The following is a 14,821-nucleotide window of genomic DNA, read 5'->3' as shown; positions in this document are numbered from 1 at the left end:
ATGTGTTTTTACCTATTTTCCAGGGAGTTTTAGTATTCAAAATAGGAAGAAAAACTATGGATCTTTGATGAGCCATACTAATTTTAAAACCTGCCTCTTCACTTAAGTGATCATATATTATATGATTTTAGTAAGTTATTCAGACTCACTTTTCTTGTTTATAAGAAGTGAATAATATAGAGGAATATACTTGATAATATTTATATAAAGCTTCTAGCTCAGTTTTTGATACGGAGCAAGTGCTCAATAAATTTTCTCATTATCAGTCTGCCAATCTTAAGTCATTTTGAGGGTCCTAATATTTATATAATACTCTATAGGCTATTTTATTGAAATTTATAAAATACTTAGGAAATTACTTTCTTAATGATTCCTTCTTTTCTTATTGGATTGTTAAAATGGTACTAGTTTCACATGGGGTTTTTTTACTCTGGGGAGGGAATATAGAGGGTTAAGTAGAGAGGTGTTTTGCCAAATAAATGAAAGATGATATCAGCTAGGATACTTTTTACTGCAAGAAGCAAACATGACTCATAAGATCCCAACAATAAAGACGTTTACTATGTCACATAAAGACTCCTAAGAGAGAGCAGCTCTAGGGACAGCAGGATTAGGGCTCTTGCTCTTGTTGAATGTTCTCTTGTGATGCCCTTCTTTGTGTATTGCCCCCTTCCATGGGTTAATTCTTGTGATTACAAGATGACAAAAACAGTCCCAGATTGCACTAGCCTATCCACCTTGCAAAAAGGTGCAGGAGCAAAAAGGGGCCATCTCTTCTGGTGTCTCTTTAAGGGAGCAAAGAAACCTTTCCCAGAATTTATATAGCTGACTTTCCCTTACTTCTCAATGACCAAAATAGTGTTTGTCCACACCTGAAGCAACCACAGCAAAATGATTGGCTTAGATTAGTTGGGATCCTGTACTCTATGAGTTGGGAGTGAGCATTAGGGTGCACAGAAAAGAATAGGTAAATTTAAGAAAAATGAGGTCTCTTAGGAAAAACTTGGAAGTGAATAGATGTTGAATAGTCAGTCATTAGTATTATAAGATGTTCAGTCCTTTGAGATTTTTCATTAGGGCTAAAATGACTCATTCCAGGAGAAGGAAAATTTCTCACCTCATCAACATCTGTAGACTTAGATATAAAGAGGAGGTAGAAGTAAAAAAGAAAACAAGAAGAAAAGAGTAATTATAGGTATTGGGATTCTCATATATGGGACTCTGTGTCAGGTCAAGGAAGCTGGGAAGCACAGGATAAATGTGGTTCACCTTTATAGAAAGTTAATTTTTTTGGAAGTGGTTGAGTTAGAAAATACCTTGCTTTCATGATGGGAAAAATACAGGCTTTTTTTTTTTTTTTTTTTTTAGTAGAATAAAACTTTAAGGGAAAAAACCGAAGACTTTTAAGAAATATTTTGTATGGTTTTTGAAGTTGATTCAACTGTGACTTCTAAAGTTCTGTGTAAATGTTTACTTTTCTCTGCTAGAAAAGGGACTTTGCTGGGATGGTTTACATTATTATACTTGTATAGTGAAAAGACTATAAACTTTAAGGTCAGAAAGGAGTGATATTTTCAGCTTCTTAACTTGCTTGCTATATGACTTTAACAAATTGAGTAAACTCCATGGAACAGTTTCTCATCTATCAAATCCACCCTCCTCCCCACTTTTTCTAGTCAAGATTCTTGTCTTTGTAGACACATTCAAGCTAGCTCTAGAAAAGGGCATTTGTGAGGATGTAGTGGGGTTCCAAGAATAAGAATAAGAACAATTACTATGCATCTGGGCTCCTGGGAATGCACTGTGAAGCCTTCAGGACTTAACCTGGTTTTCTGTTTTTCAAAGGCTGTGAAGACATTGCTACCTGTCTTTTTCTACCCCCCTCCCCACTTCTGTTTGGGTCTCTACTTGAACTTGTAGACTATAATGTCTGTCCTAGCCATGTTGTTTTACATATCATAGCATCTTCCTACTGTGTCTTATTTCAAATTCCTGAGAATTAGCCTGTCATATCTTTTATAGGCAGACTACCTTTTGGCATTGGCTACAGTCCAGTGTATGATCCATCCCTGTGTGTATTGCTTTACCCCAATAAATTGAGCAGATAGTTTGAGATGCACCAGATAAGCTCTTAGTCACAAAATAGCCATTTAAATACAAACTTTCAGTCATCAAATATTGTATTTCAATTATTTTTCAGTCTTTAGTAAGCAATAATTAATTGCTAAATTATTTTCCTTAATAGTGAAGAAATTGCATTTTACAACGGGAATAAAAGAGAAAAGCAGACAATCTACTCAGTCTTCCGGAAACTGGTAAGATGACATATTTGCAGCTCATGTATTTACGAAATTTTTTTTTTTTGGCTTATGCCAGAAAATATTTATCTTGTATATATATGTATATATGTATACATATCTTAAAATCATTTCCTTTTAAATATCTGTGAATATTAATCTGCCCACTTATGAAAGTGGATAAATTTACTAAAGTAATATATTTTGGCTTTTTTGGAACCATGCAGTCTCTCTTGCAACTTTTCAGCTCTGCTACTCAAAGGCAGCTATATATAATATACACATGAGTAGGAGTGACTGTATTCTAACAGAACTTTATTTACAAAAACAAGTGGTATCCTTGATTTAGATTCTGGGGTCATAGTTTGCTGATATTTGATTTAGAATATAAACATTTGTTTCTTAAGAAAGCTTTATTTCAGTTTTTACATACTTACTACTTGGAAAATTTGAATTCAAGTAATTTTATTCATTACTTTTTCAAAAGATATCAAGTACTTGATGGGCTCCATTGTTGGTGCTACTGATAAGTAGATGATGAACTTGATGGATAAAATCTTTCCTTTGGGGCCCTTACATTTTAGTCAAAATTTGTGAAATTAAATATGTATTTTAGATACATATTTAAGAAAGGTAAAAGAAGTTTTAAATTATTTCAGAAACTAGATTTTTGCATTATCTTTTAACATTACTGAAATTTTTCAGTGCTCACTGACAAAATGCATTTAAGGTCATTTTCCAGGGGACTGCTGTTTACCAGTTTGCTTTTTACATGGCTAGATTAGTCTCATGCTTTAGATTTTCAGCTCAAATATTAATACTGATGAGCCTATTTGAAATCACTCTGTGATAGTTCCTTCTTGTTTTAATCATCTGTTTCCTTAAAAGTACATGGCAGTTTATAATTATCTTATTTGTTTTCTGGTTATCCTCTTTTATTAAAATGTAAACTATATGAGCTCAGAGACCTGGTCCATTCTATTCATTGTTGTGTCTGTAGCATTGAGCAATGTCTGATGCATAGTATTCATTGAGTAATGCTCCAAACATTGTTGTAGTTGCAGATACTTAGAACAAGTTACCCTGTACTTAGCAAGCCTACATTTTAGTGGAAGAGACAGTTAATACAGTTAATATGTAAACAATTGGATATTCTGTATAATATCCTTTATTACAGACTTTATTATTTTATATAATAATAAAGTCTGTAACCTAAAAGGAAACAGAGTAGTGGGAGAGTGTATAATGGGGTTTGTTGCCTAGCTACGCTACTTTGTCTAGAATGGCCAAGGTCCTTCTTGAAGAGGCACTGTTCAGTCAGAAGCCCACATGAAGTGAGGATTAGGTACTTAATGTGGGAAGAAGAAAACATTTGTTGCTAGCAGAGGGAACAAGAGGAAAGCCTGTGAAATGAAATGAACCTGTATTTCTGGGGCTCAACAAGAAGTAGCAAAATAGCCAGGTGGGGTGGTGCACGGAGCTCTGGAGGAGGAGGATTTTTAGTTCAAAGCCAATCTCAGTAATTTAGCAAGGTCTTAAGCAATTGAGTGACCCTGTCTCTAAATAAAATACAAAAAAGGGCTGGAGATGTGGCTCAGTGGTTAAGTGCCCCTGAGTTCAATCCTCAGTATCCCCCCCCCTCAAAAAAAAGAGTAGCAAAATAGAAGCAGACGAGCTTAAAAATAGAACTCTGCCAGATTGTGCAGCACCTTGAATGATCTGATAGGTAGAGAATTTGAGAACCCTAAAACTCCAGAATAAATCATGTTTGTAGATTTCTAATTTTGAGATAATGAAATTCACAGACTCGGGTTGTGTGGCATTGATTTACATTAGCACTTGGTTCAGATTGGTTATAATGTAATTCTTAAAGACTGTGTGTCTTCATGAATAACAAAGCATTGAGTACCTATCTGAATAGCTAATAGTTCATCCAAATTAGCTCATCTCTATTCCTTTTCTTTGGCTTTTGATTGGTTTGGGGATATATGTGTCTAACAGTATTATAAATGGAGGCATTGTAACATGCAAAGGAAGCAACATTGTTAAATTGCTTTCATAATTTCCATTCTGTTTGCTTAAAAATTGTTTCATGAAGTGTGTGTTTGGCACCTGCTCTGTGATCAGCACATACTCAGGGAAGTGTGGTGTAAATTATAACCAGAAATGATACTCAGTAAACATTTGTTGAATAAATGAATTTTATAGTTTGTTTTATCCTCATGATAGATTTAATTTTTATATATATTAAGAAAATAAACTTCTGTTTTATGACAGGTGGAACACCTACATAATTTCATTTTGTTTCGGTTTTCAATGGGCTTCATTGATAGCATAATTGCCAAATGTAAGTATGTTTTCAAAGAAATGGTGTAATGAGATTTGTGGAAAAAGTGAAATAATGATAGTGTTTTAGATCTTTAACTGTTTTTTTTCAGACTTTGCCACTGTAGTTGGTTACCTGGCTGTGAGTCGTCCTTTCCTAGATTTGTCTCATCCTCGTCATCTCAAGAGTACCCATTCAGAGCTTTTGGAGGTAAAGTAACAATAATGATGATAATAAAATTTAAAAATAAAAATAAAACTTTATTTAAAATTTTTGAAATGTAAATGAAAACTAATATTTATTTCTATTTAAGGATTACTACCAAAGTGGAAGAATGCTTTTGCGAATGTCTCAAGCTCTGGGTCGAATAGTTTTGGCTGGGCGAGAAATGACTAGATTGGCTGGGTAAGAAACTGGTTAATAATGAGCAATTACAGAGAATTATTTTAAAAAATACGTTGTCCTTAATGATTGTGCCCAGGTGAGGTTAAGATAAGGGGCAACGTTTCCTACTCAAGGAAGCTGATTCTGATAGAAGTTAATTAAGCAAGATTTTTTCTCTAACAGAAATCTTTTCATGTTTCTTGAAGATACTTGTTTTGAGCCTTACATTAGATTAGTGGTTCTCAGGTTTTTACTTGGTGGACACTGGCATTTTATGAGCTGGGAAATGATGGGCCATGGCAGCCTTTTCTTAATTCTCAGAAATTAAGTTAATGAATAGATTTTTTTTTTGTTTGAACTTTTTTGTGTCCATGACAATTTTTTCTTAGATTTTTAATAGTGGAAACTTAGAAAAAAACCAACCCACATTTGAATTGACTTTGATGGAAAAAATTAATTTTTTTCTACATGTGATATCTGTAGGTGCAGATGTAGATATAATCAGATTGTGTAAAAATAAAATTGTTCTTAGACCATGGAATGGAATGAAATCTTTCAATGTTTCAGACTCTTCTCAAAGGGCTGTAGTGTGGTATTAAAAAAAAGACCATAGACTGATAGGAACATGGCAGCGGGAAGGGAGTGAGCGGCCCTGTGACCCGCGCCACTGTGTTCACAGGGTGTGAGTTCAGAACGGCGGTTGCTGTCTTGTCAGGAATGTTCAGGGAAGTTGGTCTCCATGGAGTCTCAGGCAAGAGTTTGAGCATTGGAAGGACATGGACACAGCTCAGACATTAGAGAATCCGAGCTGCCCTGGCGCGGAGGAACCCGATGAACTAAACAGTAACCCGCCACAGCCGGCGAAATTGAGCACTGTGGAGACCTGGCAGCGCAGAGAAATGGAATTTCGGATCCTGTGGAGGTCTGACACCCGCGCCTCCACAGGGCACCAGACCAAGAACTGAAGTTGGAATTTAGTGAAGAAACGGCTCAGGTCATCCTCCTCACTGGACTCCCTGGAGTGGAAAGAGGTGGTCACCATCTTGGAGAATCTTCTTCGGCGCATCTGATCGCACAACAGCAAGTTTGGCGACAGATTAGCGTTGATGACTGGGTGAATAACAAACAAAGAGGGTGCCTAATCGGTCAAGAGGGCAGGGCATCCAGGGAGCTGTATGCCCAGAGTGAAACTAGAACTGTGGAGAGGAGCCCTGGTAATGGGCCGGGCGGACAGGAGAAGCAAGGGGGTTAGAGACCAGGAGCAACCCAAAGAGACTGGGATTGGAGAGACACCCGGCAGGGGAGGGAGAGAAGCTCCACATGGATTGTTTCCTACATCCTGTGGGCAGAGACTTAGCCTGAAAGCACAACTCCACCCACTGGAAGAGAAGAAAATAGAACTCTAGGAGTGCATTTTTTTTTTCCTTTTTATATATATATATATATATATATATATGTTTTTTTTTTTTTCCTTCTCCTTTTTTTTCTTTCCTTTTCTCTCTACTATGTGTAATTTACTAAATGCAAATAGGTGAATGTTTCTAGGCTTTCTATAGTCCTCCTAAGTACTTAACTACCCCCAAATACTCCAGTCTATTCTCCTATTAATATCCCCCTTCATTAGAGCTCTCCTCCAAAGTAGCTAAGATATACTAACCCCCATATCATCACATCTTTCCACCTAAACATAAAGTCCTAAGACCAAACTTCAGTTCTCTATACACCATCAGAATCTGTATGCCTTTTAAGAAACTGATGAAATTACTTAAATTTCAACTGAACCCAACATCTCTAGACATTGTCTCCCATCACAAAGGAGAGATCTCGGAGCTACACAAAATCAAAACAAATTTATAGGAGAAAATAATAGCACAGCAGTCCGACAGAGCTGGAAAGAAACGTGAGCATCATGAAAAAACAAGGAAAAAAAGGAACACAAACAATACAGGACAGCTCAACATTACAAGAGTTGTTAGACACGGCAGAGAGATGGTCAGATAAAGATTTCAGGATATACATGCTTCAGCTGGTATGGAGTCTTAAAGAAGACCTTAGACGGCAAATGCAGACAATGAAAGATCACTTCAACAACAAATTATATAAACAAATACAAGAAGCAGAAGAACAACTCTACAGGGTACAAAAAAATCAAACAGAAATCCTGGAAATGAAGGAAATTATAAACCAAATTAAAAATTCAAATGAGAGTATCACCAGTAGAGTAGACCAATTAGAAGTCAGAACATCAGACAACGAAGACAAAATATATCATCTTGAAAAGAATCTAGTCAACTCAGAAAGGCTGGTAAGAAACCACAAGCAAAACATCCAAGAGATCTGGGATAACAAACCAAACTTAAAAGTCATTGAGATAGAGGAAGGTTTAGAGGTCCAAACCAAAGGAATGAGCAATTGTTCAATGAAATAATTTTAGAAAACTTTGCAGACATGAAGAATGAAATGGAAATACACATCCTAGAAGCCTACATGATGCTGAATGTCAAAACCACAAGAGACCCACAACAAGACACATCATAATGAAAATATCCAATATACAGAACGAGGAGTGAATATTAAAAGCTACAAGAGAAAGGAGGCAGATTACATTTACAGGTAAACCAATTAGGTTAACGGCTGATTTTTCATCACAGACGTTGATGGCTAGAAGATCCTGGCACAACGTATTTCAAATGCTGAAAGATAATGGGTGCCAACCAAGAATATTGTATCCAGCAAAATTGAGCTTCAGGCTTGACAATGAAATAAAAACCTTCCACGATAAACAAAAGTTAAAAGAATTTACAGCCAGAAAACCAGCACTGCAAAGCATTTTGGGCAAAACACTACACGAAGAGGAAATGAAAAACAACAACGAAAATCAACAGGAGGAGGTAGCACAGTAAAGGAAAAAACTAATCAAAGAGGAAAAACAAATGAAGTTAAATAACAAAAATAAACAAACATGACTGAAAGTACAAACCATATATCAATAGTAACCCTAAATGTTAATGGTTTAAACTCACCAATTAAGCGACATAGGCTAGTAACCTGGATTTAAAAAAAAATCCAACAATATGCTGCCTACAGGAGACTCATCTGATAGGAAAAGACATAAACAGGCTGAAGGTCAAAGGTTGGGAAAAATTATACCACTCACATGGACCTCAGAAGCAAGCAAGGGTGGCCATACTCATATCAAATAAAATTGAAATCAAGCCAAAGTTAATCAAAAAGAAGGACACTATATACTGTTAAAGGGAACCATTTACCAACAAGACATAACAATCATTAATATATATGCCCCAAACAATAGTGCTGCTATGTTCATAAAACAAACTCTTCTCAAGTTCAAGAGACAAATAGACCACAACACAATAATCATGGAAGATTTTAACACACCTCTCTCACCACTGGACAGATGTTCCAAACAAAAGTTTAATAAAGAAACTAGAACTGAATAACACAATTAATAACCTAGACTTAACGGACATATATAGACTATATCAACCATCATAAGCAGATATACTTTTTTCTCAGCAGCACATGGGTCCTTCTCAAAAATAGACCATATATTATGCCACAGGGCAACTCTTAGCAAATATAAAGGAGTAGAGATATTACCATGCAATTTATCTGATCATAATGGAATGAAACTGGAAAGCAACAATAAAAGAAGGAAGAAAAGTTCCTACATCACTTGGAGAATGAACAATATGCTACTGAATGAACAATGGATTACAGAAGACATCAAGTAGGAAATTCAAAAATTCTTAGAGATAAATGAAAACACAGACACAACATATCGGAATCCATGGGACACTATGAAAGCAGTACTAAGAGGAAAATTCATTGCTTGGAGTTCATTCCTCAAAAAAAGAAAAAAAAAACCAACAAATAAATGACTTACACATCATCTCAAAGCCCTAGAAAAAGAAGAGGAAATCAACAGCAAACACAGTAGAAGGCAAGAAATAATTAAAATCAGAGCTGAAATCAATGAAATTGAAATAAAAGAAACAATTGAAAAAATTGACAAAACTAAAAGTTGGTTCTTTGAAAAAATAAATAAGATCGACAGACCCTTAGCCATGCTAATGAAGAGAAGAAGAGAGAGAACTCAAATTACTAGCTTATGGGATGAAAAAGGCATCATGACAACAGACAATTCAGAAATACAGAAGATAATTAGAAATTATTTTGAAACCTTATACTCCAATAAAGTAGAAGATAGTGAAGGCATCAATAAATTTCTTAAGTAATATGATCTGCCCAGATTGAGTCAGGAGGATATACACAACTTAAACAGACCAATATCAATTGAGGAAATAGAAGAAGCCATCAAAAGATTACCTACCAAGAAAAGCCCAGGACCAGATGATTATACAGCAGAGTTTTACAAACCCTTTAATGAAGAACTAATACCAATACTCTTCAAGCTATTTCAGGAAATAGAAAAAGAGGGAGTACTTCCAAATTCATTCTATGAGGCCAACATCACCCTGATTCCTAAACCAGACAAACACACTTCAAAGAAAGAAAACTACAGACCAATATATCCAATGAACATAGTTGCAAAAATCCTCAATAAAATTCTGGCAAATCGGATACAAAAACATATCAAAAAGATCGTGCACCATGATCAAGTAGGATTTATCCCTAGGATGCAAGGCTGGTTCAATATATGGAAATCAGTAACTGTAATTCACCACATCAATAGACTTAAAGATAAGAACTATATGATCATCTTGATAGACGCAAAAAAAGCATTCGACAAAATACAGCATCCCTTTATGTTCAAAACACTAGAAAAACTAGGGATAACAGGAACTTACCTCAACATTGTAAAAGCTGTTTATGCTAAGCCTCAGGCCAGCATCATTCTAAATGTAGAAAAATTGAAGGCATTCCCTCTAAAATCTGGAACAAGACAGAGATGCCCTCTCTCACCACTTGCATTCAACATAGTGCTTGAAACACTGGCCAGAGCAATTAGATGAAAGAAATTAAAGGCATAAATATAGGAAAAGAACTTAAATTAGCACTATTTGCTAATGACACGATCCTATACCTAACAGACCCAAAAGGTTCTACCAAGAACCTTCTAGAACTAGTAAATGAATTCAGCAAAGTGGCAGGATATAAAGTCAACACCCATAAATCAAAGGCATTCCTGTATATCAGTGACAAATCCTCTGAAATGGAAATGAGGACAACTACCCCATTCTCAGTATCCTCAGAAAAAAAAAAAAAAACAAAAACAAAAAACTTGGGAATCAACCTAACAAAAGAGGTGAAAGATCTATACAATGAAAACTACAGAACCCTAAAGAGAAAAATAGAAGAAGACCTTAGAAGATGGAAAGATATACCTTGCTCATGGATAGACAGAGTTAATATTATTAAAATGGCCATATTACCAAAAGCACTTTAAAGATTCAATGCAATTCTGATCAAAATCCCAATGGCATTCCTTGCAGAATAGAAAAAGCAATCATGAAATTCATCTGGAAAAATAAGAGACCCAGAATAGCTAAAGCAATTCTATATTGCGATACCAGATTTTCAACTATACTACAGAGCAATAGTAACAAAAACAGCATGGTATTGGCACCAAAACAGGCTGCTAGACCAATGGTACAGAATAGAGGACACAGAGACCAATCCACAAAATTACAACTACCTTATATTAGACAACGGTGCTAAAAGCATGCATGCAATGGAGAAAGGATAGCATCTTCAACAAATGGTGCTGGGAGAATTGGAAATCTGTATGCTACAAAATGAAATTGAATCCCTTTCTCACCATGCACAAATGTTAACTCAAAATAGATCCAGGAACTAGGAATCAAATCAGATACTCTGTGTCTAATAGAAGAAAAAGCCCTAATCTCCATCACGTGGGGTCAGGCCCCAAATTCCTTAATAGGACACCAATAGCACAAGAGTTAAAATCAAGAATCAACAAATGGGACAAATTCAAACTAAAAAGTTTTTTCTCAGCAAGAGAAATAATATGTGAGGAAATAGGGAGCCTACATCCTGGGAACAAGTTTTTACTCTCATACTTCATATATAGCTCTAATCTCTAGAGTATACAAAGAACTCAAAAAGTTAAACAATAAAAAAATAAAAAAATAAAATAAATAATTAACAATGGGCCAAGGACCTGAACAGACACTTCTCAGAGAAGGATATACAATCAATCAACAAATACACGAAAAAATGCACACCATCTCTAGCAATCAGAGAAATGCAAATTAAAACTACCCTAAGATACAATCTCACCCCAGTAAGAATGGCGGGCATTCAAAAAACAAGTGCTGGCGAGGATGCGGGGAGAAAGGTACACTCATACATTGCTGGTGGGACTGCAAATTGGTGCAGCCAATTTGGAAAGCAGTATGGAGATTCCTTGGAAAGCTGGGAATGGAACCACCATTTGACACCGCTATTCCCCTTCTCGGACTATATCCAAAATACCTACAAAGAAAATACTACAGGGACACAGCCACATCAATGTTTATAGCAGCACAATTCACAACAACTAGACTGGAACCAACCTAGATGCCATTCAATAGATGAATGGATAAAAGAAAATATGGCATTTATACACAATGGAATATTACACAGCACTAAAAAAAAAACAAGATCATGGCATTTACAGGGAAATGGATGGCATTAGAGCAGATTATGCTAAGTGAAGTTAGCCAAACCCTAAAAAAACAAATGCCAAATGTCTTCTCTGAATAAGGCGTGTGACTTAAAATGGGGTAGGGAGGAAGACCATGAGAAGAAGATTGCCACTAAATAGGGAAGAGAGGTGGGAGGGAATGGGAGGGAAAAGGGGAATTGTATGGAAGAAGGAAGGACACCCTCATCGTTATAAAAAAATACATGTATGATGATGTGAGGGGAAAAAAAAAGAAATGTGTCACATTAGATTGGGTACAGAGAGGTGAGGGGAGGGCAGGAGAAGGGGGGATAGGAAGGGCAGCAGAATACAATAGACACTAGTATTGCTGTATATATATACATGACTGTATGACCAATGTGATTCTGCAACCTGTATACTTGGGAAAATGAGAAATTATACCCCATTTGACTCAAATGTAAAAAAAAAAACATAATGAAGAAAGCCCTATAAATTTCAGATTACCTGAGGAAATTTGATCACTTAAGATCTTTCTTGGGCCTATGATTCATCTTCACATTTCTCTTTATTCCTTCCTTTTTCCCCCTGTGATAGTTAATATCTTCATGGTCAATTAGAACTTGCAAACCACTATGAGGAGTCTCTTTCTCTTGAGAATGTTGACATTTTTTTCTACTTGTAAATAACTTTGCTCATGCTTTTATATATTTCATGCTATGTGGAGTGCTAAGGCTCTATTCCTTGAGGATTTGTTTAAAAAAAATTTATTAAGGTGTGATTGACATATTAAAAAAACTATGTATTTACTTCATACAACTTAATGAATGAAAACCTGGGAAAACATCGCTCCATCAATACCATAAAAACATCCATCACCTCCCAAAATTTCCTTTAGGACCTTTCTGCTTGTTATTCTTTAAAAATTCCCTTTTACTTCTCTGATAACCATAATGTTACTAGTTTTGGTTTCTGTCTATTGCCCCAGCAATTTCCATCTAATATTAAGAACTCTTTATCTTTTTCCCTTTCCAGAGTAAGAAAAGAGACTGTTCCCAATTCTTCCCTATGTTCAGGGAGGCAGCATGCATTTGGCACACATCTAGTGTATTCTTCGCTCAGATGGAAAGGTTGATTTTACACATTTCTTAATAGGTCACTCCAGAAGGGATCACAGTGTCTCCCCTTCCTGGGTCTGAGGAGTGCACTAGCAATTGTCCTTTTATAGGGTCCATAAAAATATTCCTTAAAATTCTAACATTAAACAACTGTCTTGTTTTGCTTGTTAATCACATATTGTGTGGTTGAGTTGGGGAGTTTCTGAAACCTCTTCCCTTATCTCCATGTTCCTGCTTTTACTGAAGAAAGCACTAATTCTTCATGGTGAGACTTCTTTTGAGTTATTTCATTTAAACTGAATTATAATTTTAGAAATTCCAGTTAGGTTTGTATAAAATAAAAGATGTAATAATAGTCTGGAATTTTGATTATGGTTTCCTGTTTTTAAAATTTTAGTTTTACTGCCCGGATTACAGAATTAATGCAAGTACTGAAGGATTTAAATCATGGCAAATATGAACGCACAATGGTCTTGCAGCAGGAAAAGGGTAAATATGAATGTCAGAGTTTGAGGTCACAATTTTAAGTTTTTACTGACACAATATGATGCTTTAATACGTATTTTCCATTTCAGGTACTGAAGGAGTACAAGTCAGTACCTTGATACCTGGTGCTGGAGAAATCATCAATGCAGATAACATTATAAAGTATGTATAGAAAAAGATTCTTTAGCACCATAAGCTTTATAGTAGCCTTGTTAAGCTTTTGTAATAACCTTTCTCTTTTAGCTTAAAGTTGCTTAGTATTTAATTTAAAATTAATCTTGTTTTTTTAAGAAATTGCTTTGAGATATCACTGACATAGAAAATATATATTTCAGATATGCAACTAGATTGTTTTGACATTATGTATACATTGTGAAATTATCACCACATTTCAGCTAATTACCATGTCTGACGTCTCTACATAGTTACCATTTGTATGTATGTGTGAGAATTTAAGATCTATCTTAACAAATTTCAAGTATACAATGCATTGTTTTTAACTATTTTCCATGCTATACATTAAATCTCCTGAGCGTGCTCTTGTATTATGACCAAAGCTTTATACCCTTGACCAACATCATCCCCATTTTTTCCTCCTTCAGCCTCTGAAAACCACCATTCTATTCTCTCTTTCAATGAATTTGGTTATTTTAGATTTTACATAAGATTTTATAGTATTTTTCTTTTTGTCTTATTTTGCACAGTATAATGTTCCATCCATCTCAAAAATGGCAGGATTTCCTTCCTTTTTGAAAGATGGAATAATAGTCTATTTGTATGTATGTATGTATGTATGTATTCACACACACTATATATTCTTCATTCTTTCATTAATTGAAGGAAATTTAGTGATTTCTGTAACTCGGCTTGGAGAATACATACTTCAGTGACTATGGGAATTCAGATATCTCTTTGATTGTCTGATTTTTGATTATCTGGTTGTCTGGCCTTGGTTTTGGTTTTCTGGATTTCTGGTTTTATTTTCTTTGTAAATCTACCTGGAAGTGCTGCTGCATCAGATGGTAATTACATTTTTAATTTTTTGTTTTCAAAACTGGCTTTCTCACTCAGACACAACATATCGAAATCTCTGGGACACTATGAAAGCAGTACTAAGAGGAAAATTCATTTCATGGAGTTCATTCCTTAAAAGAAGGAAAAGCCAACAAATAAATGACATCACACTACACCTCGAAGCCTTAAAAAAAGAAAAACAAATCAGTAGCAAATACAGTAGAAGGCAAGAAATAATTAAAATTAGAGCTGAAATCAATGAAATCGAAACAAAAGAAACAATCGAAAAAATGCACAAAACTAAAAGTTGGTTCTTTGAAAAAATAAATAAGATTGATAGACCACTAGCCACGCTAACAAAGAGGAGAGAGAACCCAAATTACTAGCTTACGGGATGAAAAAGGCAACATCACAACAGACAATTCAGAAATACAGAAGATAATTAGAAATTATTTTGAAACCCTATACTCTAATAAAATAGAAGATAGTGAAGGCATCGATAAATTCCTTAAGACATATGAACTACCCAGATTGAGTCAGGATGATA

The 14,821-nt window shown here is 35.2% G+C and overlaps 1 protein-coding gene across 2 annotated transcripts in view; it reads left to right on the top strand.

Moving 5' to 3' along the window:
* The window catches only part of Abcd3 (ATP binding cassette subfamily D member 3), a 61,260-nt gene that overhangs the window by 22,837 nt on the left and 23,602 nt on the right, over positions 1–14,821 (top strand). Inside the window, exons 9-14 of one of the 2 annotated variants that reach the window (XM_015500832.2) lie at positions 2,246–2,315; positions 4,575–4,644; positions 4,736–4,833; positions 4,937–5,028; positions 13,172–13,263; positions 13,350–13,422. In XM_015500832.2, coding sequence (XP_015356318.2) covers positions 2,246–2,315; positions 4,575–4,644; positions 4,736–4,833; positions 4,937–5,028; positions 13,172–13,263; positions 13,350–13,422 — 495 coding nt within the window. The remainder of the gene's footprint in view (positions 1–2,245; positions 2,316–4,574; positions 4,645–4,735; positions 4,834–4,936; positions 5,029–13,171; positions 13,264–13,349; positions 13,423–14,821) is intronic. The other variant, XM_048814414.1, reaches the window with a different exon arrangement.

Source organism: Marmota marmota, unplaced genomic scaffold (genome assembly GCF_001458135.2).
Source record: "Marmota marmota marmota unplaced genomic scaffold, marMar, whole genome shotgun sequence".
In the NCBI taxonomy this organism is placed as follows: domain Eukaryota; kingdom Metazoa; phylum Chordata; class Mammalia; order Rodentia; family Sciuridae; genus Marmota; species Marmota marmota.
The sequence above is the reverse complement of the archived record's forward strand: the minus strand, read 5'-3'. Positions and strand labels throughout refer to the sequence as shown.